Raw genomic sequence first — 25,772 nt, 5'->3', positions numbered from 1 at the left:
CTAGAGAATTTACCAGAGTGTGAAAGAGTTATGCAAACCGATCGATTTTGGCTTAGAGCGGTCTCAAGTGTGTTATAGGGCTGTGAGCATTTTCTCTGAGATACGTATGAGCGAACTTTCAGACACTCCTCCTCCTGGGGACAGCAAGCTTTATCACAGTCATGAGATTCCAGTTACGTGGTAGGAAGACTCCCATGCACATGTTATTAAATAGGCTGTGCCTTTCCCTTAACAGGAAAAGATCTCTTGTTTTGGAAAGAGCAAGGCAGCACTCAGACAGGAAGGGCTCCTTAGTGGTGAGCTCAGTGACTTCAGATCTTTTGTTCTTCAGTCTCCAGAGCTAGAGCAAAGGATGTGGCTGGGGTAGGAGGCGGGGACTGTGTGTGTGTGTGTGTGTGTGTGTGTGTGTGTGTGTGTGTTTTCTCATTTCCGCTTCCCCTTTCTGAGTTGGCAACAGCAATTTCATGAGGACAGAGAGAAAGGTACAACATGCAATATGATACTTTGTCACTGTCCTCACTCAGGTCCCCATACCTGGGAAGGGCTTGGCCGGGCTTTGACAACCGCTTCGCCTCACACGCTGCTCTCTACCAGCAGACAGGTGAGTATAATTTCCACCTCAATTTTAAGATGATACTGATTTGGGATGGTGCTGGGAGATAGGAAGCAGGTAGGAGAGAAATCACGTTGCCAAGAAAAGGGAAAAGTCAGGAGCAAATTTCCCACATTCTCGACTTCAACCTTAAAAAATTCATCACTACCTCACGGAACAAAATGGTTCCTTTTTTTTTTTTTTTTTCCTTCTTCCTATTCCCAGAAAGGTACTCTGTGTCGGGTCACAAAACATGGGTTCTTCTGATGGCCTGAAGTAATATTTAAGAATTTTTTTACCTTTCTCACCTGGGAAGTCCCTCTCTGTGTCTTGCTGTACTCCCTTGTGCTGTAATTCCAATCTGATCCTAACTTTGAAAGGTTCTCAAGGGGAAGAGTTTCTCAACTTCCCTGTAGGTTCCATTCCAGCTCCCATAACGGTGAACAAGTGGGACTCTCTAGCTGAAATCAATGTTGCTTTTGCAGATGTGACTACTTTCCTCAGAAGCTGCAGAAGAAAGCTGGTGAAGAGATAAACTGTAGCAAGATATACGGGGATTAGATACGAGGGAGAATTCACACCATCGGACAATGCCAGGCCAATTCAATGGGAAGGTTCTAGAAAGATAACCACCTGTGAGGGTTGTTTTCCAGACTGTCCATCTCAGAGATGGATCTGTGGATATGTTGCCCACTTAATGACTTACCTCATCTGGGATGGGGGGGTCTGTGCTCCATGACTTACCTCATCTGGGATGGGGGGTGGTCTGTGATCCTCCAGCACCGTTCGTCTTATAGGCAGCCAGGCTGAGCATATCACTCCCTACATGAGTTTGGGGGAAGGTAGAGGAGTGGAAAGATCCTTGCACTGGGGTTTTCCCAGGCCCCCGCTGTGCTCCTGCACTTTCCAGTGGGTGGAGAAGAGGCGGGTCCCCAACACAGAACAAGGACAAGAGAAAAGAGCCCCACAGAAATGGTTTGATAAGATCATGAGGATTTATGAGTACTGGTGACTCTGTCTATCACAAATGACTGCCTGTCTAGGCAAGGGGACTTTTTAGACAGTAATGTGGGAGGCCGAGGATGGGAGGTTGGAGGCTTTCAACTTGTGTGTCCAAGCTTACAGACTTAAGGCTTGTTAGGCTTGGATTGGAGCCAAAGATCTGGCATGATTATCCTGCAGCAGGATGCATTATTAGGAGGAAGGTAGGCCAGGTTTATTCTCTCTCTCTCTCTACTAGAATACTATCGGGGTTAACAAACAGAAGGTGTAACAAGAGGGATAGAAAGAGATCTAACAAATGATTTCTTATTCATGGACACCCCAGGGAGTTTAAAGCCATCTTAATAACCTTTCATCAGAATTCCCTGGCCCCTGAAAGGGGGATGGAGCCTTGGGATTAAACATTACATAGTGGCCACAGGAATCAGAACAGTCATTTTTAGCTCAGGGTTTATGACTCGCATTCTAATGGAGAATGGAGAGGAGGTTTGGTCTCAGCTTAGATCATGACTCGTGGGCCCACTCTAGGCTACAGTAAGGAGAAAAGATCAGACATTTATTGCCACTTGATAATTGACAACTGTTTTCCACCTGCAGGGCAAAATCGAAGTGGGTATTCTGGTACCCACTGTGCTTTGTGCCCTGCCCACACCCAAGCCTAACACAGAATTGCTTAAACACAGATTTTGAGAAGAGAGGGTGTAGATATGTGAAAAATAAGAGGGGAGAATAAAAATGAGCCCATGAGGGAAAGAGCTGCATTACCATGGAAACAGGGATGAAGAATTAAAGACGTGCCAAGAAAGCTGCTCGCCCTCACTTCTGTCTCTAGACTGAGCTATCTACACACCAGGACAGATGAACAGATGTTTCTTAGTCCTGCTAGCTTTAGAGCCCATCCAGGTGAAAAAAAAATTAGTATCTCCCAACACTGAGAGCACCAAATGACTCTTTTCCAAATGTACAACTTTAATGTTTCCTGTGGTACTTGACAAGCCTTCCATGGAACTCATTCACACTGTGGAAGTGGACATAGGGAAGAAAGGGAAGGAGAGAGAAAGTGGTCTCTGGTGGTCTTCTTTCAGTATTTATTCAGCTGAAATTATTTGGGGGAGAAAGGTGGTGAAAGAGGAGGGTAAAATAGTTATATTGATTAATTGGAATTTTTCTTGGAATTGTCAAACAACATCCCCCCTTTTCCCTGAAATAGATTGAACTGCTGCTTTAGACCACAGACGTCTCCAAATGTTCAAAGGCTATACTCAGGGTAATGTTTGCTCTGAAGATCTTCCCAACTACGGTGGTATGGAAGAGAACTAGAAATCAGGAATGTATTTCCTATCTGTGAAGGAATGTGAGAGCATAGGGCAGGTTGGGGGCGTGTTGAATGGGGTGCAGTCAACCTGGTTTGAGGTGGAGATTGTCCTATCTACAAACAGAGAAATGGCTGTCCTGGGATTTCCCACAGGCCTTTGCAATGGGGGTGATATGTGTGTATCTTGGCTGTAAATGCGAATGAGATGCAGAAGGTCTTGTGGGCCTCATCATGGAAACTCTGTTTCCTCCTTCTCTCTTCCCACGCTTGTTTTCACTCTTAGTCCCAGTTTATAGGCCCTGGTTGGGTGTAGGCACGATACAGACAGAAGAGAAGAGAGGTCTGTCTGATACATGTCCCTGGGAGGAGCCCCAGAGTGGAAACCAGAGTGGCATGAGGAAGGCTGTGTGATGTAAAGGAAAAAGCGTACACTTGGGGCTCCGAACTTGGGAACTTTGAGTCCCACTTATAACCATCATATTTTATGTGAGTTCAGATAAGCCTCTCTCTCTCTCTCTCCCTGTCTCATTGTCTCCTTCCGTCTCCCTATCTTTCTCCCTCTCTCCCTCCCTCCCCACTCCTCTTTTTCAAAATGACTGACTGGGATTAAATGGTCTCTCTGGTCCCTTTGGACATTAAGTAAGAAGGAAGGACCTACTTAGTGTTTATGTTTCATCTCTGCTTAACAGCAACACCCTCTTTCACCATATGGATTTTACACACACTACTGTATCATGTTGCTCACTCTTTCTTCCTTATTCCTGGAAATGTCCCAACTTTAGTGAACGGTTTAGACTGAGGGAAGATTAATAATGATAACTGCTATCCTTTATGAAGCACCTCCCTTATACATCAGGGACTTAACATACATCACCTGATATTAGCTCCCTAGAGCTCAACTAGTTGTATGTTACCTGTTTTACTTATGAAGAAACTTAGGTTTAGAGGGGACAGGTAAGTTACCATTTACATATGCAGTAGGGAGATAGAACTGTGATTCCAAACAAGGTTTATTCTGATTCCAAGGCTCTTGCTCTTTCTACAGTTTTCCTTCTCAAAAGTTGGCCATCCTTACTGGGTCCCTTAAAAATACCCCCTTGAGACACCTGCAAACAGCTGATATTTAACAGGTACAAAATGTTAGATCCATAATGATTGTTAAAATATTCAATAGTTCTGGGGTGCCTGGATGGCTCAGTCGGTTGAGTGTTCCACTTCGGCTCAGGTCATGATTTCACAGCTGGTGAGTTCGAGCCCTGCATCAAGCTTGCTGGTATCAGCACAGAGCCCACTTCAGATATTCTGTCCCCTTCTCTCCCCGCCCCTTCCCCACTTGTGCTCTCTCTCAAAACAAAATTAAAAAAAAAATTTAAATAGGGGCACCTGGGTGGCTCAGTTGGTTGAGTGTCCGACTTTAGCTCAGGTCATGATCTCCTTGCTTGTGGGTTCGAGCCCTGTGTTGGGCTCCGTGCTGACAGCTCGGAGCCTAGAGCCTACTTCGGATTTTGTGTCTCCCCCTCTCTCTCTGCCCCTCCCGTGCTCGTGCTCTGTCTCTCTCTGTCTCTCAATAATGAATAAATGTTAAAAATTTTTTTTTAATATTTAAATAGTTCCATACCAAGTTATGATAAATATCAATTGCTTCAAGCCACTGAGCGCCCATAACCAACCCAACTATCCCACAAGTTTCTCCAGACTGGCTCTGATTGGTCTGTGATGCTCTATAACCATCGTTAAATGTTCTGAGTGGCACAACAATCTGAAAGTAATGTGCAATTCTAGGCAGCCTTTTTCCCCTCAACTAGAACCTAGTTGGACCCTTGTTGCTAAAACACTCTGTAAGCCTGACAAAAGCAAAACTGCATCATAATCTAGCTGGAGTTCAGAAGGAAAACTATGCTAATAACCAAATGAAGCAACACTTCCTTCACGAAGACTGTCACAAAGCCAAGGATGAATTTATTTTGGTTTACACTGTCTCTTCTATACCGGGCTATAAAGTAGAGAGTTTATATAGCATGTGAAATGGATAATTTACAAAAATAGTTTCTCCTTTCTTTTATCCCAAATTACATGTACCACTGATACTTGGGTGGTGATATTAGGTTATTTTCCTGTTCTGTAATTAATGGAAAGACCACACAACTAGAGTCAGAGCAACCTGAGTTTAAATCTCAGCATTACAAGATCCTAAATATATGACCCTGGGTAAGTCACATATCTCCCTGAGTTTCACATAACAGTAATTAGCTCAAAGGTGATTGTCTTGATTAAGTGATAGTGTTTACAGGAAGATCTTATGGATAAATATAAGGTACTCTACACATCCCAGTTATTATTAGCACCTATCACTTTGACTTACCCATGTAGCGAATCTGACTACATCCCTTAGAAAAACATACTTGAGGTATATGATGTTCTCAGTGTAGTAATAATGACAGAACTACAAAGGTTTTCTCCTGATACTAAACTTTCTGCTTCTGCTGATGATTTTCATTAGAAGATATTCATTTCAAAGCTCTTATTCCCTGAATCTTCTTTTGTCTAATTTCCATCCTATCAGCTGAAATTTCTACTTTTAACTATAACATCCTCAGAACAAAGAGAATTCCCTCCTACTCTATTTGTTGTAGTCAGATTCCAGAACATTGGACAGGTTGTGGAGAAATATTTGGGGAGTGAACCTTTAGAGAATTGGAGAAAAGAGGAAAGGGCAAAGGGCTGGAAATGAGAGCAGAAGGGCAAAATAAGGCTTTTAAGGTGTAATTCAGGTAAATAGCAACAGAAGTAGTGTGGAATTTTTTGGGTTGAGGGGGCGGGCAGTTCGTAGGAACATCAGGGAAAAGTACCAGCAAGCTAGGACTTCCTTCCTCATAGAAGTTAGATTAAGTACAATTTTGTAATATAAACCAGCATCAAGAAAGATAACAATCATATTCCAAAAGGAACCTCTGACCAAGGAATGGAAACTTAGAATGGAACACTCTGGAAAAATAATTTTTTAAATATAGAAGAATTTGGTAATTCAAGTGTTACAAAATTTTGGTCAAACCCATGTGACCCCTACGTTCCATCAACAAAGGATCAACATGACTATGCCCCAAGCCTCTTTCCTCTTCTCTACAAGGTATAAAAAATATATATACATTAGGATTTGGGACCTTGTGGAAAGTCAGGAGCACCTGTCCCATAACACCTACTAAACGAGGGTAGTTTCTCAGCGCCAGTCTGATTCTCACGTCTCTGCAGGTACAGCATTTGCTGAGCTCTTCCTGTTGCAAAGGTACGATGCTGTGTCTGAGTTGGGGCTTGGGGGAGGGTTGATGAGGAGTGACACATGACGACCGATGGGTGACCATGTACCTCTTGCTGGGCGTGGTAGAGGCACATGTGGCAGTTGCTAGAGGCAGGTAAGAGAGGCAATGACTTGAATCAGCCTTCAAAGTGTAGACAGAATTTGTCTGGATAGAATATGCTGTGGATGACACAGCATAAGCCAAAGAAAAAGAAGTGGAAAAGTTGAAAAAAGGCCAGTAACACCTGATGGAATCACGCTCATTTGGGTTCCTTCTCAGCCTCCCTCGTTCAAAGACTCAAGACTCACCACTTTCCTGGGTCAATGAAAGTTGGAAGTGTAGGAACGTCATAAGCCAGGGCCACCTTAAAAAGGAATCTGCCAAGTGGGAAGTAACACCAGAGGCCGCTGGGCCATTTCCTAATACGTATGGGGAAAATGATACAAAGTCATTTGCTTTTACAGATAGTAGCCATACAGGTATTTGAAACCCAACTCAAATAAATTCGTATACACTGGTCTCGAAAGTAAATGTACACAACATCGAATCCCACCAATTCATTTTCAAGAGGATGAAACTGCTCCCCAAGGAAAGAATGTAATTGGCTGGCCAGAAGTCAATGGATCGGACAAAAAGTTTGAAAGAATGTCCACGTCTCCCGATTCCTCTCAGTCAGCACTCTTTACACTGCACCACACTCTGTGGCACATGTGGGTGTATGTGTTTGTGTAACTTGTCTGAAGGAAATAGCTCCACACCCTTCCCTCTCTTACATGAGGTCCCAAGGCCTTCAAAGGTGCCATTTCGACCTCTGCGTGCACCCATCCATCCTTCAATTCTTTCTAACACTTGTCACTGCTGATGTGCTTCTCTGATACCATGTGCCACTTCCTCCAGATTCCCACAGAGAATACTCAGTTTCCTACCTCTCAGCAGCACAGCTTCCTCCCTGCAACCGCTAACCAGACAGTTCTATCCCTCCCTCCCTCATAACATCGCTGAGCTTCTCGCTCCCACATAACACCCGTGAACAGGTCTCTGTGGCAGAGATTGGGAAAATTGCTCAATTCTCTGAGCCCATGACCAGTTTGCCAAGGTTGAGATTAGCTTAGATACGGCTCGCATCCTTCCTTTCAGACTTGAAACCGTGTCGCTTCCCCAGGTGAAGAAAGTATTCCATTCTCGCACAAATTGTTCCAAAAATGGCTGTCATTCTCAGTGGGTGGTAGAGATCTTAACTTGTCTAGCCTTTCTGTTGCCGCAATCATAATGGTCATTTATTTATAAGCCCTTCTTTGGAACACTTATTCATTGCAGATTCTGTTTCCATGGGCTTTCTCCCGTAGGTATTTACACTGAGTAAAACCTTTGTGCATAGGACAGAAGAGCAAATAGGAATAGTTAAGAAGGGGTGCCTGGCTGGCTCAGTCGGAAGAGCATGGGACCCTTAATCTCATGGTTAGGAGTTCGAGACCCACATTAGGTGTAGAGATTACTAAAAATAATAATAATAAAAAAACAGAAAGGAATAGTTAAGAAATTACAACTTCTTTTCATAATTATTGGAGCTCCTAGAACAGAAACAAGTCTTAGACTCTCAAATTCATCTCTTTTCTCCCAACTTGAAGATGGAAACATTGTTACATGCTTAGTAGCACACAGTTGTAAGTTCACTGTTAACCCTTTGGAAGCTGATCTCCCTACATAGGTCTCTCAGGTTATGATGAATCTGTAAAGCAATGGGCTCCTTTGGGGAATAGTCACCTACTGAACATTCATTCGTTTAGAGAATAAGTATTTCCTAAGCAACTACAATGAATTCCTCTCGGTTTTATGCATTAGGGATACAGCAGTGAACAACCCAGACAAAATCTCTGTCCTTGTGGAGTTTATATTCCAGTCAGAAGAGCAAACAATAAATAGGATTAACAAATAAAATATCAACTATGTTAGTGATAAGGACTAAGAAGAAAAAATGGGCAGGGAAGGAAATCCGTGAAAGTGACTATTGTAGGCTATAGAAGCCGGGTCTGACTTCATGAAGAAGGTTGGTTAAGAGTGGGTTTTGCAAGTGAAGTATGTCAAAGGCTGAGGAAGAGGAAGATGGAGAGGGGAAAGAACATGAGAAAAGTGTAGGGTTTAAAAGGAGATAAGCATTTTCAGGAGGCAAAGAGGAACTTAGCCTATATGCATGTAATATATTTTCCAAGATGTGGAGGAATGTAGGATAGAATTCCTATCACAGAAGATGTTGAAACCCAAGTAGAGGCATCTATCTACCATTTCCATTGGTGAGATTCGGACACTCTGCTGGCCTTATAGGGGTTTAACTGTAAAACGACACATCACAAATTTATGGTATGAGAAGCATCAAATTTTAGAGCATAATGTCCCAGTTGAGCAACTGAGAACAGAGAAATGGACTGAAATTTCCAAGGTCATACCACTAGCAAGTGGCAGAGTAAAGTGTGGGAGTCATATATTCTTTCTTTCCTTCTTTCCTTCCCTCCTTTTTCTCCTCCCTCCCTCTTTCCTCTCCTCCCTCCTTCTTCTCCTTCCCTCCCTCCCTCTTTCCCTCTTCCCTTCCCTCCTTCCTTCCTTCCCTCCTTCCTTCCTTCCCTCCTTCCTTTCTTTCTTCCTTTCTTCACTTCTTCCTCCCCTCCTTTTTTCCTGCCCTGCTGCCTTCCTTTTAAATCCCCCTCATCACCAAAAAAACCCTCTCCTTTGTGAGCTGAAGAATTCTTGTGTTTGAGATGAGGTCCATTTACTCTGGGAATTAAAGACAGTAGGCAAGTCAGCCTTTGATGTTTTCTTCTTTGGACCAACTAACACCAACCTATTCAATATTTTGAAGGTGAAGAACTTGGTAAATAAACCCCAGTCAAAGCTTTTTAGACTCTTTTCCTCAGTTCTTCCTAGTGGTAATTTCATCCTCCTTTTTATCACCTCACAGCATCTCTGTCTAAAGGACGAGTTTTTTTCTGCACCGCCTCTTTGTGGCTTCTCTGCGTCACAAGCTTAATTTGTTCATTTAATTTGCCTTAAAAGGCACAAACAGTGGATGAAGAGCCGGGTGCTCTGGGTTAACAACTTCTCAAAGTGCCGGCTGCTGTCTCTCCTTGGAGGATATTTTTGCTGTTGGGCTGGACACGAAGTGAAAGAATTTAGCTCAGACAACAGTAACTATGTATTCTTTGTCTCTGGATATGTTTTGTCTGTAGCAAGCAGAGGCATCCAAAACAATTTCATTGACCTAGGAAGGCATCTTATGTTCTGGATGTTCTTCTCAAAAATAGCTGTTTTAGGGCCTAAATTGTTGAATACCTCCCTAATGATCTTGTTTTTAAGTCCTTGAAGAATAAGAAGTCTAAGGAAACTGGCATTCTTTTTATTCTTTTTCTGTTGTTTTCCTTTGCTCCAACAATTAAAAAAATTTTTTTAATGTGTATTTATTTTTTGAAAGAGAGAGAGACAGGCGGAGCATGAGCAGGGAAGGGGCAGAGAGAGAGGGAGACACAGAATCCCAAGCAGGCTCCAGGCTCTGAGCTGTCAGCACAGAGACTGACATGGGGCTGGAACTCACGGACTATGAGGTCATGACCTGAGCCAAAGTTGGACACTCAATGGACTGAACCACCCAGGCACCCCTCCCTTGCTCTAACAATTAAAAGCACAGCGATGAAGATGAAGCTGTTGATGGCAGCTCTGGGGAGTAGACAGATGAGACCCCGAAGAGCTCTGGTCCCACTTCTACTTGTTCACTGTACGGGCTGAGTGAGAGTAGCAGGAGGGAAGAGGCAGGACGGAGTATAAGCCAGTGAATGTACCTCTAGGTACATCAGCCTCAAGGCTTTGTAAGCTCTATTTGGACAGCTGAGTGATTTTTTCCCCTCCTTCTTCCTCTTTGAATAAGTGGCTAGTGCCATCAGAATGCACCTTTGGGAGGAACACAAGAGAGGTTGAGTGGGCAGTGTTAAATGAAATATAAATGCATTGGGGCACCTGGATGGCTCAGTCGGTTGAGCCTCTGATTCGATTTTGGCTCAGGTCGTGGTCTCAACAGTTGTGGGGCTGAGTCCCACGTCAGCGTGGAGCCTGCTTAGTATTCTCTCTCCCTCTCCCTCCCCCCCCCCACCGCCTCTCTAAAATAAAAACTAAAAACAAAGAAAAAAGAAAAAAATATATAAATGCATTGATGCACCAAGGCATTAACTCATAGCTATGGAGAAACCCAGGTTGACAAATCAGAAAGTAATGATCCTGGAGGTTGTGACTGCTAATTGCATAAGGCCACATCTCCTTGTTGTTTGTATTATGGGAATTCTTTTCCAAGAGAAATCTTATGTGGATCCCTAATACATAAAACAGGAAACGAAACAAAACAAACAACAAACTCAGAATGACTGTAGTTGGAGTGACATCTTGGCTGTGGCACCTTAGAAAAAGTTGTTTAACCTTTCAGACCTGGAAATTCTTCATGCATCTCTATGAAGATCAAATAAAGTGAATTGTATACATTGCAAATGTAAAGATATTCTAATTTTTTTAACATTTATTTATTTTTGAGAGACAGAGAGAGAGTGCAAGTGGGGGAGGGGCAGAGAGAGGAGGAGACACAGAACTTGAAGCAAGCTCCAGGCTCTGAGCTGTCAGCACAGAGCCCGACGCGGGGCTCGAACTCACAAACCATGAGATCATGACTTGAGCCAAAGTCAGATGCCCAACCGACTGAGCCACCCAGGCACCCCTAAAGACATTCTAATTTTAATGGAAGCTTCTGAGAGGCAACATCATTAAGGATTAGAGAAAGTTTATTTTGTTTTGTTTTGTTTTGTTCTGTTTTGTTTTGTTTTGTTTTACACAGAGAGCATGCACTCCAGCAGGGGAGAGGGGCAGAGGGGGAGAGAGAGAGAGAGAGAGAGAGAGAATCTTAACCAAGCTCCTCACTCAGCACAGATCCCACAACCCTGGGATTATGACGTGAGCCAAAGTTAAGAGTCAGACACTCAACTGACTGAGCCACCTACATGCCCCCAAAAGTTGTTTTTTAATATAGTATGTCAACTTTCATGAGAAGTAGCAGTTCTTTTAAGTTAGAAGAACTTTCTCAATGTCCTTTACATCATAAGATGTTCGAAATTGCCAGATTTGCTGATTTGAAAGACTTGCCCTGGTATATTTCAGAACCTTTTTTTTTTCTTTTGGAAGACAGAGGAAGGGCTGGACATCTCCTCCCTCTTCCTGGATGGGCACAGAGGTCATGCTCCTTGATGCAGAGCTGGGGAGTTGTGGGGCAACCCTGGGGTGGCTTCTGAACGGACGATGAGGGGGCTATCACTGTGTTTCAGCTCTCAGAAGAACAGCATTACGTGGCGGGAGGCCCTGAAGTCTGAGCCAGGGCCATGGAGGGCTCTGTGCTGAGCCCCACGTCCTGGGAGAAGCGGCGGGCCTGGCTCCGGCAGAGCCGCCACTGGCAGACCCAGGTCTTGGAAGAGGAGGCCGGGGCCGTCCTGCAAGATGTCTCAGATCCTGAGCCTTCCAGCCTGGATGACGTTTTCCAGGAAGGTAAGAGGCAGTTAGACCACAAATAGACTTCCACATCACCTGGTGCTGGGGAAAATGTGCCCAGGGGCACAGGTCTGCAGAGCGTGGGCAGTGGTTTCCTGGGTGAGGCTAGGCCTTCAGGGAGGCTCATTTTGATGGGTTTAATGAGTTTAAAGGAAGAAGAGTGAAATGATACAAGATATAGATTGTGGGAGAGAGAGAGAGAGAGATAGGCATAAGATGAGGAACAAGAAAGCACATTGTTGCATCATCCCGGGCTATAAGGGCCTGAGGTCAGGGTTCTCTTGAATGCTTTGGGGCATTTTTATTTTGTCTGTGCAACAAGGTTACACTCAAGTGGATGCTGGGACTCTGACTTCAACTCCGCTGCTAGGGAGCTGTGGGACCTTTGGCTAGTCACTTACCTCTCAAAAGCGTGTTTGTCTGATTGAAGTGGTCATACCTCAAGTCGTGGCAGTACGTTTTCTACGTGCCTGTCACAGCTTCTTAGAGGTTCAAATGAGACTGTAGACCTAAGAGTTAAAAAAAAAAAAAAAAAAAAAAACTTTTATATAAATAAATCCATCCTTGCTTATTTGGCAGAAAACAAAAGTGTAAGCACAAAGTTCTGATTTTGTGTTGTCTTTTTCTATTTATTATTATTATTTTTTAAATTTTGTTAGAGAAGAATCCACCCCTGTTCCCAAACCTTGAGGAAAAGGGAGCCGTGGGCCTGCCATCCTGGGCATTTTCCACAATCCAGGCAGAAGGGGGCGGGAAGCAGAGAGAGAAGAAACACCCACTATTTTTATACATGGGAGAATTCTCTCATCTCTTACAGAAAAGCTTTGTGGGGGGAAAGGGGTCATGGTACGGCTTACATAAGGACAAACTTGCAGAACAGGCTGAGTTGCAGGGAGGAAGCCTGGCCTCCTTTAGCTCTCACGGCGATCTGCTCTCTGCTATTTCCAGGGAATCCGATCAGTAAGATTGAAGACTGGCTACAGGACTGCGGGTAAGTGCCAGACGGGCGGTGACAGTGAGTGGGGTGGATGGCTAAACCTGCGAACAGGCCCTGACTCTTGGGAGCTCAGAGACAGGGAAACGGGTTTGACTGGGCTTCATGGTTAGATGTGAGGTGGAAATGGTGGGGGTGGGGGTGTGGATTGCAAGGGTTTGGGGCGAATGTGAGGAGTGGGCCATGAATGAAGCACAGCTCTGGGCTGAGACTAAGTTAGGAGCGGAGGCTTGGAAATCCAGACTGGATGCGGTCTAGAGTCCGGAATGATGGACATCTGCAGTTATGGGCACTGTCCGGGCTTTTCAGATCCCTTCTCCATTGCTTCTTCTTCAGACTGAAGTCTGACACTGTATAACAAAACAGGAGTTAGAAACCCAATTGTCCTTTTTTTTTTTTTTTTTTTAACTTATTTAAAATCAAGTTAGTTCGCATGCAGTGCAGTATTGGTTTCTGGAGTAGAACCCAGTGATTCATCACTTACATATCACAGCCAGTGCTCATCACAACAAATGCCCTCCTTAATGCCCATCATCCATCTAGCCCATACCCCCACCCACCAGCCCTCCAGCAACCCTCAGTTTGTTCTCTGTATTTAAGAGTCTCATATGGTTTGACTCCCTCTCTTTTTATCTTATTTTTCCTTCCCTTCCCCTAGGTTCATCTGTTTTGTTTCCTAAATTCCACATATGAGTGAAATCGTATGATATTTCTCAGAAACCTCATTGTTCTTATCATCATAGGAATTCATCACTGTGTTAATTTCTACTACAGAACGCAGGAAGATAGGCTGTGGGTTTACCCCAGTCATTGAAACCAGAACTGGAGAAGGTACTTCAGGGCAAAATACAGTATCTCTCTCCTCAGAAACAGTAAAATACGAGACCCCACACCTCATCAGTACCTAACCCTAACCCTAACCCTACTTTTAAGTAGGCTCAGTCTACCCAGAGGGAAAGCTTCTATGCCCTACTTAATCCTGATCCTCTGTGTGATGATGCTGAGAATGCATCATCTCAGGGGGATGATGCATTAGTTCCCCTTCAGGAATGTTTCAAACTTTATACGGCCTTCAATCTATAAAGTCTGGGGATCTGTTAACATATCAATAAACCCATCCTTGCTTATTTGGTAAGAAATGAATCATCTAAGGTTATTTATTTCAATTCTGCCCCGGAAGGTAATGCCAGGAGGGATTTATTTTGTGTTTTCGTGGTTTACAAAACATATTGTCCTTCTTGTCCTAATCTGGTTCACAATTCATTGACTTCAAAGTCAGTAAAGGGTCCTCAAAGTTCAGAAAGTTGAAGGGGTGGTGGTAATAGGAGTGCTGGCACTTTTTGGTGCATCACAACTGTCCTAGGATTTAGAACGCCTCACCTGGTACCTACTGGAGAACCAGTCAGCTCCTGGTCTTTCTATCATGAACTATTCTTGAGTCAATTTAAATTCATCAATAATTGTTGACAGCATATTTGCTGATAATGTCTGATCGTCTAAATGTCCTCCGAGGGGGCCAAGTAGTTTAAAATATGCTCCTTGACTCAAAACATACTACCTTCCAGCTGAAAAGAATAAATTCACAGAAACACAAGATTGTAAACTCCAGAAATTACGTTTCCCCCCCCCCCCATATTTTACAAAAATAAACCCTAAACAAAACATGGGCTGAAAAAAATAGTCTGGTGAGTAAAATGGCTCCAGGATTTGAGCCAAAAGTTGTGCTATCTGTGGAACCACCTGTAAGAAAACAGTCAACGCTCCTTCTATTTCAGACTCCTTGCCTAGAAAGTAGAGACCTAGAATAATAAAGTTTCAACGTTTCTTGTGAGATTTAAATGATATAGTATATGCACAAATGCTTTATGCTCTGTAGTAATACGTGAGCGGGTGAGGTTTATAAAGGCGGGGCTTTGCGCTACTTGAAAATTTCACAAAATAGACCTGCCTATATACTTAGCATCTGTCTGTCTAAATCTCTTTATTTCTCAGAAAAGTATGTGCAGAAGGGATACATGCCAACTCGAGGATAGTGGCCACCTCTGGGATAGAATGGGAGTAAAATGAGGCTGTAGTTATATTTTTAATATTATATTTTTATTTTTATTAAGAGAGTTCAGGAACAAATATGACAGAATGCTTACAGGTGTGAAAGTAGGGTGGCAAGTGCAAGGCTATCTGTCATTTTTTCTTTACCTTTTGATGTGTTGAAAAAAATTTAATAGTGAAACTTTAAAAAGCCCACAGGAAAGTCTCTTAATACACATTTGTCAGGGTGCCTGGGTGACTCAGTCAGTTAAGCATTCAACTCTTGATTTCGATTCAGCTCATGATCTCACGGTTTATGAGTTCAAGCCCCACACTGGGCTCTGTGCCAAGAGTGCAGAGCCTGCTTGGGGTTCTCTCTCTCTCTCTCTCTCTCTCTCTCTCTCTCTCTCCCTCAATATAAATAAATAAACTTAAAAAAAAACTACATTTGTCTCTGAAGGGGGAATTATTAGGTTTATAAAATATTTCCAATTATGTCTATTTTTGAATCCTCCCTAATACAAACGTAATACTTTTTAGTTATATGAGATAATTAGAAAAATTAAAGGTTGATGATGATTGACGGTAGCAAGAGAACACTTGATTTTGGTAATAGACATTGAAGAAGATAGGGAAAATGCATTCCAGATATGACTTTCTGAGTCACCACAGTGTTCAATTCTTAGGCTGCCAAGACCACAGACGAGACAAGATGAACGAGGAGCCCACATTCACCGGATACCTGTCCACTCTGTTGACAGGTGCTTGGATGCACTTCTCAAATTTTATTTCAAGGCTCTATGGTTTCCATTTTCTTTCCAGTGCCAAATAAACATTCTCTGATAGCAACACGGTTTTGTTTTCGGACAGGCTCTCCAAGAAAACCTGCCAACTTCCTGGGTAATTTAGTGTCAGTGTCTCTCAGTGTATTGAATCCAATGGCAGACCATTCTGCTGCAGGTCTAGATCATGTATATCTTCACAAACTATGCCTCTCCTTTTTCTTTCTCCTCTTAAAGCTCCCAGGGGGGTTTCTAGGATATGAGTGTGTTGCTTGTGCATCATGAGAGGTAGGGTTGGGAGCCCAGAAATCATCTGTGTGGACTTGAGCTTAAATCTCACAGGCAAGATCTATGGAAATTGCTGGAAGAAGCTAAAAAGAGTCACATCCTTCTTTTCACAGTCCTATCCTCCCTCCTAATTTTGCTTAGGAACTCACTATACAAGACAAGCAGTACCTTGGCTCTCCTATTTCAGACTTGAGATGATGCAAAGGGATCTTTCAGTGGAAGACAGAGAGGAGCAGATACGGATCTAGTCCCTAGTCATGGGTTTTATGTACTAAGCATTAATACATGAAAGGTCTGGTACTTGGGTGATGGCCATGAAGTTTTCAGTCATCTTCAGGTCAATCAGTAGATCCAGACTCATGTCCGTACTTCTGTAGTAGATTCCACCTACACACAGCCTACTGTCCCAAAGCTCATCCTGGGCTGGTCCTCATATAGAGAATATGAACACGCCTGCCAGGGCACAACCAGAGAAGAGACATGTAGGCTGAACACCCAACAAAGCCTCGTATTTAGTGAATAGCACTGAGTTTTGCTTGGACACCCCAGAAATTTTACCTGCGGTATTTTTTAAAGTAAATTTTATTGAAGTATAGCATACATATCAATTGAATTTTTCTTTTTAATATAACTGTAGTACAGCTCAACAGGTATAAGTTTCAGTTACACTAGATGAGTGAGTCTTAGAGCTCTACACAACATAGTGCCTATATTAACAGTGCAGTATTGTTAACAATGCAGTATTGTGTGCTTCGAAGTTTGTTGAGGGTAGGTCTCCTGTTAAATGTTCATCCTTTTTTGTCCTTGTGAAGCATTAATTTATCATACGATTTGTCCATTTTACAATAGAGATTTGGTGTCTCCCAGTTCTGGAGGGCTTTGATACTTGCATTACATGTAGCTACATCACAAGCATTAAATGCAATAGTCAACCTCACTATTCTAATAGTTGACTTTATATGTTGTGGTTCTTTAGTAGTAATAGTAAATATAAATTTATACCGATATTTTTAATAGTGTATATACTAACATATATGTTCATAATATTATAGTAAAATCTATTTTTGTGTCATCTGTTAGGAAGAGAAGCACATTTATAGAGTTACCCATTCTTTTTTTTTTTTTTTAACTTTAATTCAAGTTAGTTAACATATCGTGTGGTGTAGGTTTCAGGAGTAGAATTTAGTGGTTCATCACTTACAAATAATACCCAGTGCTCATCCCAACAAGTCCCTTCCTTAATGCCCACCACCCATTTAGCCCATCCCGCCCCCCACTAGCCTTCCAGCAACCCTCAGTTTGTTCTCTGTATTTAAGAGTCTCTTACGGTTTGACTTTTATCTTATTTTTCCTTCCCTTCCCTTATGTTCATCTGTTTTGTTTCTTAAATTTCACGTATGAGTGAAATCATATGAGAGTTAACCATCCTTAATTAGCTTGTATGTTACATTATTTTATAATGTACCTTGATGTGCAGTTTTTTTTCATGAAGACGTAAAAATACAGATTTTGGAAAACATGACTGATTTTTCACTATTGAAATGAAGGTGCCAATAAAAGATGTCTATATATGCAGTGATTTATTTTGCAAAACTTAAACACAACTTGATCTGTGGGTGTTCAGTTAGTAAACTCATTACCATTAATGAGTAATTAAACATTTCACTGAGTGATTACATACTGAGGTTAGACTCAAAGCATCATGTGCAACTTCCCGTTTAAAAACTTTCAGGAAAATGAACGCTGTAAAACTCACAACATATTAGTCCTTGGAAGCGGACATATCTAGGTATCCACATCCTCTTATGTAATATCTGAGAACAGAACAGCAGCCAGGAAGCAGGAATGCAGTCACCTGTTTCAGACACAGAATTCTTCCTGGTTGGTAAAACTGAGTTGTTTCTTACTAGCAAGTATGCTGATTTCTGTCTGTTCCTCTTGTGGAGATGGTAAATGTTTGATAAGATCATACCTCAAAATGTAAAATCAGAATCTCTAACCAAAACGCAGTTTCTGCTGCTTCCTGAGAGATATGATCATGGCTCAGAGAGAAGGAAGAGGGTATGGGGAGTCAAGTTGACCACTTCTTACAAGTCGAAAACTATCAACACTTGTATCTGTCATGTGGAAATTATGGCACCCCTAAGCACTGCTACTATAAATGTATTTCTCTGGTTTTGTTTCTCTGTTTTTTCTTTCCTGTTTTACCTAGCAACTGCAGACTTGTCGCTTTCTGAGCTGACTTTGGATGGAGTGGTCAGTACAATAGCAGCCCAATCTAAAATACAGTGCACCCTAGTCCCACTTCCCCTGACTACTTCTACGAATTTGTCAAATAGCCACTCTGTCTTAGCTTTCTTCAACATAAAGGCAGTTAAGTACTGCTGGTTCGCATTGGAAAATTATGTGAACTTGTGAGACTTATTTGAGGAAAAGCACCTTGGAAAACGTAGTGACTTCAACCCTCATTTGTGCTCCTCAGGTACTCTGAAGAAGGGTTTTTTGAGGAAACAGGACAGTCAGGCTACAGTGGTGAGTATAGGCTCTCTTCTTTCTTCTATTATTCTTCTATCTGGACAGTGATATGGCTGTGTGTGTGTGTGTGTGTGTGTGTGTGTGTGTATGTGTGTGTGTGTATGTGAGAGAGAGAGAGAGAGAGAGAGAGAGAGAGTATATATACATGCACACACATATGCACATATAAGAATGCTGACTGCCTTTTAACTGTCTATAAAACACCTATTAGTAGTCACAAGGCAGTCTACGAGGTCCAAAAGAGTAAGCATTGGCTCAGCTGACAGGCTGACTAGTACTCAAAGATTATCTTCTGTTAGTGGTTGTTCAGCTACCAACCACCGTTACAGGAAAAGAGCTTTATAAGATGTGTGTGTTTATGTGTGTGAGTGTGAGTACACACCTCCATGTGCTCACTACCTGACAGAGGATCGTGTACATGACTATGTGATATAGAAGACAGGTTAATTACAGGTGATTGTTTCAGTCTTTCTAAATCAAAATATAAATGTGATTTCTGAAGTAGTGTATGTATAGCTGGGGGGAGTTTTGCAAACATGTGGTGTCTGATGTGATTATGTGTTTATAGATGTTCGTGTATATAAATGTGTGTGTGTGTGTGTGTGTGTGCATGTGTGTGTAAGCCTGTTTTCTGTGACCTTTGCCTTATTCCACAGGGTGCCTCAGCCATGGAACCAGCTTTGAAGATGATTTGACCCTAGGAGCAGAGGGTAAGTGGCACAGCTCTCTGATGTTGGAATCAAAGAAGAGGTTATACATTAGATACTTAAGAAATGAAAGAGTAGAATGCAAAGGGAGAACTGTGGAAAAAAGAAACCCATTCACTGGGGTCTTATCTGTAGGAAAAAAGCAGTCTCGTTACGACGTAAGGTAAAACTCATAAAGCATCATGTGTCCAGACATACTTCCTCAGCAACCTCACATGATGCCTACCAGTCCATCATGAGGGCTTTCATTTGGCTCCTGGGAAGATTACGTATAAAATCACCGTAACATTGGCTGCCCAGACATCACTGAATCTGTATAGGAAGCGTAAAGCAGACTAAATACTGGGTATAAGAGAGAGAGATTGCCTGCAAGAAGATGACGGTTTAAATAAAGGAGGGAGGTATTGCAATGTACCTGTGTCTCCCGGGACCTGTAGAGGCTCACACTGTGGGGCAGGAACACTAGCCTAGAAGGCTGAATGATGTTACCCTCCTCAGGACAGAGAAACTCTGGCCTAGACACCAGTCATCGTTTTTATAAGTTCAGAGGCTTAGGGCCACTTGTTCTCTGCCATGTCTGCCCCCCTTCCAGGTCTATGTTTGATGATCTTTAGATACTCCCATGAAGAGCAGAGTTCATGGGGTTCAGCAAGCCTGTAGTAGTGGCAGAGAGGAATGGAGGGGGCTGAGTTTTAAGTTCAGAGAGGCAGCATAGCTGATTTTCATTTTCCCTTCTAACTTTCTTTTTGCCTTTTTGTTCCTTGCCCAGCCACACTGCTGGCCACCCATGGCAAAGTCTTCTCCAGGTAAGTGTTAGGGTCACCCAGACTGAATGATGTCTCTGTCAGGAGCTACTGAACTAGGGTAGGTGTCAGAGTCAAAGAGACCAAACACAAAGAGCTAAAGGGTCACCATAGAGAGTGAGATTTTCCAACCAGGAATGAGGCCCTAGACTGAGTTTGTGCAGTAGACGGTAGAAGGTACACAGCAGGGGGGTAAATATGCCCAGCAGAGCACGTCTTGGAACCAGGATGTAGACTGCTGACAAGAGTCATGTGACATCAGCTCTTATCCCTGCAGGAGTCTCCTGGAGACAGCCCGGCCCTTCCAGCTACTGGATCTTGGCTGCAGTTTGGCTTCCAGCAGCATGACCAGTGGGACCAACAAGACTAGTTCAAGGTAGATACCAGGTGTGGCAGGGTTGTACGAGTGGGGAAGAGGAGAGGCAGAAGAGAATGGAACCAAGAACCCTTGCCCATTTTTTCTTGGATACCTTACTGGAGATTTTATGCAGTCACGTACTTGAGAAGTATGTCCATATTTGCTTCAAGAACAACGGGCAGGGGGCAGTGCAGAGGAATCCATGGCTCAGAGCTGGAATGCTGTGTCAAACAGAGGTGAACTTGTACCCCAGGAGGTGTAGTATGGGTATCACCACAGTTCCTAGACTTATAGCAATTCTTTACAGTAAATGCATTGATTGATTGATTTGTTGATTGAATGAAGCAATTAAATATTGATTCACTCAGGCAATTTTGTATCCCCTTATGCAGATGGGGCAATGACTATGTGAAATTTGAAAAAGTGAAGCAAAGTGCTTGCCCCCAGGAGCTCCAGTCAAGTAGGGTGAACAAAAGACAAACACAAACAACTTTAAGGTGGAAAGTTATGAAAAACAAAGCAGTGTGATAACAAGTGTTTGGAATTTGGTGTCAAGGTTTGAACTTGAGACCCAGTTCTCAGATTTATTAGCCATGTGCCTATCTTTAGTGATTTGTCCTCACTAAGCCTCTACCCTGGCCACATCCCACTTCAGTTGAGTCAGAATCTCTGGAGACTCAGATATCTGTACTTTTTTACTGAAATATGCTTGACATACAATATTATATTAGTTTCATGTGTGTAACATAGTGATTCAACACTTCTACACATTACACTGTATAAGATAGGATAAGTGTGGTAACCATCTGTCACCATAACAATGTTGTTACAATATTACCGACTATATCCCCTATCCTGTACTTTTCATCCCCATGACTTATTCATGTGGAATGCATAGTTATTGAGCTCTAGTGTCACCAGCTTGGTGGTACACAGCTTTGGATGTAGAGACATGTTAGTGCCACACTGAGAGAGACAGAGAGAGCTTGATCTTCTGTAATGCAGGGTTTCTGTCCTGAAAAAAATAGTGCTACAAAATCAGGTTTTGAACATTGGTTAATTTTTACCTCAGGGTAAGAATAAAATGAGTTTTGTGTTTCTTACACACTCAGTGCCTCGTTGTCCCACACAACCATCAGGGTAAGTTGAGTAGCAAGCCACAAAGCATTTGGCAAAAGCCAGCGAAATCATAGTATGTGCAGGTGGGAACTGACTGATTAATAACCCATAACCATAAGATTTCTTTAAATCTATGATGTTTTCAATTTTTTATATCCCTCTCATAGCAAATTTTCATTCATCTGTGATGTTTAAAGTACTATGATAGAGTCTAATTGGATTTTTAAACCAGGGCTGGATTGTAATTCCCATGTTCAGACCAAAAATGTAGGTTCATGGAAGGGAAAGCTTTTCTCAAAGTCAAAATGGAAGCTAGAGAAAGGATCAGGAAGATATGTAAGTCTTTTATTAGATACTCTGGATGACCTTGAAACTCAGAGTTGCCTCTATTTACCGAACCTCCCTCCTTTCAGCATCTCTGAGATTCTGGACAAGGTGCAAGAAGATGCAGAAGACATCCTCTTCAGTCTGGGCTTTGGCCAAGAGGACCACAAGGACAGTTCTCGGATTCCTGCCCGATTTTTCACTACCCCTTCTCAGGCCAAAGGCATTGATTTCCAACTCTTCCTGAAGGCCCAGGTGCGGAGGGTTGAGACGGAGGACCCTTGCCTCATGCTGGCCAGTGAGTGTTACCATAGGCCCGCTCTACTTCGCCGCCATTCACAACAGTGGCTCTAGATGCTACTTCCTCTTGGTCAGTTTCACCGACCCTTTGTTTCTTGTGCCTGTTTCCTTGCTGCTGTTTTCAATGTGGAGAATTTTGATGTATGCCTCTCCCTCTTAAAGAAATAGTCTTGAAGACACTCCATATCACTACTACTTTCTTAGGCCTTCTCTCCTTTAGCTGAATCAAATGAGCACAATGTTTTTACCTCTTATCCCCATTTTTATTTCTCAGTTGGAATGATAGAATGTTCCTCATTTATAGCCACTGGATTAAAATCACTTCCCTTTAGGGCAGTTGTTCTCATCAGTTGGAACAATAGAACATGCCTCATTTATAGCCACTGTATTAAAATCACTTCCCTTTAGGGCAATTGTTCTCATCAGTTGGAACAATAGAACGTTCCTCATTTATAGCCACTGTATTAAAATCACTTCCCTTTAGGGCAATTGTTCTCAAAGTTAAATATGTTAGATTGTCCAGAGACTTTATAAAACATTCATATTCATAGGCTTTTTTTTTTTTTCCACAGAGGGAGAGGCTCAGGAGTATTTATTTTAAACAAGCACACAGGATTCTTATGTGTAATCCTTAGACCACATCCAGGGTAACAATTATTTAAATTGTCCTGATTCCATACTAAGGAAAGATATGAGAGGACTTCTCTAGCTGGATGAGGGATAAAAGACTCTATTTGATTCTTTTTTTAATGTTTATTTATTTTGAGAGAGAGAGAGAGATACAGTAAGCACAAGCAGGGATGGGGCAGAGAGAGAGAGAGAGACAGAGAGAGAGAGAGAGAGATAGAATCCCAAGCAGGCTCTGTTCTGTCAGAAAGGAGCCTGGCATGGAACTCAGTCTCACAAACCATGAAATCATGACCTGATCCAAAATCAAGAGTCAGACGCTTAACCAGCTAAGCCACCCAGGTGCCCCTCTATTTGACTCTATATGTTAGATTATGTTTCAAATTATATTCTGTGACATCCTCAACATGATTGTGTTTCTGACAGTGTTGTTTCAGAGTCTTTGCATCAGATTCAACTTGAAATAATCTTGGTAAAATTACATTCCTGAGTTCGACCTGCTGCAACAATGATTTTGAGTTGGAGTATTTTCACAACCTTAGATGATTCTTATGCACACTAAAATTAGAGGATAATTTATTGAATTTATTTTAAGTGCCAAGTACATAATTAGATGTTAAATTCTGGAAGAACAGACTAGAGAAGAAGAACATGATTCTTGCCTTTTGGAAGTTTTACACCGTAATAGACGTATGGTTTATCACAGTGCTTTTCAAACACGGATATGCGCATGAATTACCAAAGGAGATTATTAAAATGCTTGAGATACAGTCTGAGATTCTACATTTATAACGGGTTCCTAAGCAGTGCCCATGCTTCTGGACCAGGGACCACACTTTGTGAAGCAAGGTCTAATAAAATGGTATAGTCCATGAATAGGAGCCCCACATTGGGTGTAGCATTTACTTTTAAAAAAATGATATAGTCCATCTAAATTTCTGTACCCTAGTCCACTGGCTAATAATTGCCATTCTTCAAATTTGTCGCTGTCCAGAAGCCTTCTAGAACCCTAAAGTTTTGTTACTAAGAAAATGATGTTGATTTTGTCCTTTTTTGTTATGTTTGTCATCTAATGCAAACAGTACTAGAAGCCATTGTTTAGAATATACTGACATCAGAAAGGATATGTTAAATCAGGATGCAGAAAAGCTCCTCATCCCATACAGAATTAATTTTTGGGCTGAAGGAAATCATCTATTCAGGATGGTGAATCAAGGAGTCAAGAAAGTGAAGAAGGGGGATCCTGGGTGTGAGAAATCTAAATGGGAGAAACACTGCTGGGAAATATGGCATCTTCTTTCTGAATTTTGAGCCTTGGGAAGGCTATTGAAGGAAGATATACAAGGGATAATTTACTGATGACCCCCAGATTCACCATCTTTAACCCTTGTGCCCAGGCAGGTTTAAGCAGGTGCAAACACTGGCCGTCACTGCTGATGCCTTCTTCTGTCTCTACTCCTATGTGTCTAAGACACCTGTCCAAAAGTTCACACCATCCCACATGTTCTGGAACTGCAACCCTGATGTGCCATCCATCAAGATTCTGGCTCCACAACCTGAACCTCTCTCACCCAGAGACCGCCTCCGGAAAGCCATCTCCAAGATGTGCCTGTATACATGTCCCCGAGATCGGCTATCAGCACCCCATAATATCACAAAAAAGAACAGTTTGGACCAAGTGGTATGGGAAGTGATGGACAGAGTGAGAGGAGATAAACTGGTCTTCCAACAAGACCTTGGGTTTGGGCCAGGCTCAGAGGAAGATCCTGTTCCTCCCACCAGGGACACAAAGCTGCCCACTTCTTCTGGTCCATGTGCCCTTTGCCATAAAGAGGAAACACAGCAGGGGATATCCACAATGCAAACACCATCACAAACTCTGGATTCAAACCCAGAGGCAACTTGTTGCACACATTCTTTGCCCAAAGCAGATCTACAGTGGAGCACAGACCCTGCACAGGTGAAGAGAGAGCTGTGGGGTCTACAGGCCACCAGTAAGGAAGTCCATTTAGCCAAGGATGCAACTTTCTGGAAAAGAAAGAGCAGAGCAAGAAAGAGCCTGTTTCAGGAGAATCCCATGAGCAGGATGGTGAAGTCATTGGACTTGTCCATCATCCAGCAGAGCCAAGAGCGCCCAGCACTGCATCCATCTCTAACCCAGCAGCTGCAGGACACTTGTGACTTGGAGGACATGAGAGGGTTGGGGGCAGGAGAGAGGCTGGCAGAGAAAGGCTTTGTATTCTTGCCATTGAGTAAAGGGAATCCAGGCTCCCTGTCCTCGCCAGATATCCCAATTCTTGAACTACATTCAGAAACTTTTGGGAGTAGGTTAATGGAGAAGGATTAATAGGTGTGATTTCTTAAGAGCATCCAGGTTTCCAGAACTTTTCTAATTCCTCATCTGATCTGATCTTCACTGAAGTTTCTCATCAAGCACACCTGTCTATCATTTGTGGGATCAGCACAAGAGTATAAATAGAGGTCGATTATACACTAAGCTAAACACTATGAAATAAAGTATGGTCTCTTCTACATCAATAAATATGTAACCATAAAGACCTGGAAGTCCAGGTTCAAATTTAAATTCTCAGACTCTTCGGACTTCTGTGCTAGAACACAGCAGTGTGGGCAGAGCCACTCCCTAGTCCTTGGACTGTCACCTTCTCTTCCCACGCCCAGATCTGTCCTAAACCACAAAGACTTTGCTTATAGATGTGTGAGCACCCCAGCCTGCATATCCAAAAGCTACACACCCTCTACTCACAAAAATAGCCATCCGCTGGTCATCACTCATGCCTAGGAGTGCATACATTAGTCCAGAGGTTAACCTTTTAAGACAACAGATATCAGGCAAAACCAGTGCAATTCCCTGAAGAAGCCTTGAAGCCATCTGAGCACAATATCTGGGCATCCTTTGTAACCGGAACATGTTCTAGAAGGGGTAGTGCAAGATCCAGGTGGGCATATCATGTAGGTCCACCAACTCTTCATCCTGTGGACTCTCAAAAACCTAAGACCTCTCTTGCCTGGGACTATAGACAGTACTGCCATCAAATGCTGAGCTCTCTTGGGAAAGTTCTCAGACCCTTGCCACAAAGAGAAACTGTGATGATTTGTAATATCGTTTGCATGTA

At 42.6% G+C, this 25,772-nt stretch overlaps 1 protein-coding gene across 3 annotated transcripts; it reads left to right on the top strand.

The window, feature by feature from the left end:
* Positions 1-262: 262 nt before the first annotated feature.
* Positions 263-25,772, top strand: TESPA1 (thymocyte expressed, positive selection associated 1). Of its 3 annotated transcripts, none has more exons than XM_053226344.1 (10): positions 263-296; positions 525-601; positions 11,554-11,770; positions 12,722-12,764; positions 18,348-18,397; positions 19,057-19,110; positions 19,877-19,913; positions 20,188-20,286; positions 21,801-22,009; positions 24,036-25,772. In XM_053226344.1, exons 3-10 carry the CDS (start codon positions 11,608-11,610, stop codon positions 24,983-24,985), a joined length of 1,605 nt encoding a protein of 534 aa, XP_053082319.1. In that variant the 5' UTR covers positions 263-296; positions 525-601; positions 11,554-11,607; the 3' UTR covers positions 24,986-25,772. The 3 variants fall into 3 exon arrangements, with proteins under 3 accessions (XP_053082319.1, XP_053082317.1, XP_014936478.2); XM_053226342.1 differs by having other exon boundaries at positions 263-363; XM_015080992.3 differs by lacking the exon at positions 263-296 and having other exon boundaries at positions 409-601.

This window comes from Acinonyx jubatus, chromosome B4, assembly GCF_027475565.1.
Source record: "Acinonyx jubatus isolate Ajub_Pintada_27869175 chromosome B4, VMU_Ajub_asm_v1.0, whole genome shotgun sequence".
NCBI classification, from domain to species: Eukaryota; Metazoa; Chordata; class Mammalia; order Carnivora; family Felidae; genus Acinonyx; species Acinonyx jubatus.
This window is presented reverse-complemented; position numbering and strand designations above follow the sequence as displayed.

Excerpts from the sequence above, each read along its gene's own strand:
- TESPA1 (XM_053226344.1), top strand. The coding sequence starts at position 11,608 with ATGGAGGGCTCTGTGCTGAGCCCCACGTCCTGGGAGAAGCGGCGGGCC. Across the intron at positions 18,398-19,056 it reads AGGACAGTCAGGCTACAGTG|GGTGCCTCAGCCATGGAACC; the intron begins GTGAGTATAGGC and ends CTTATTCCACAG. Across the intron at positions 19,111-19,876 it reads TTTGACCCTAGGAGCAGAGG|CCACACTGCTGGCCACCCAT; the intron begins GTAAGTGGCACA and ends TTCCTTGCCCAG.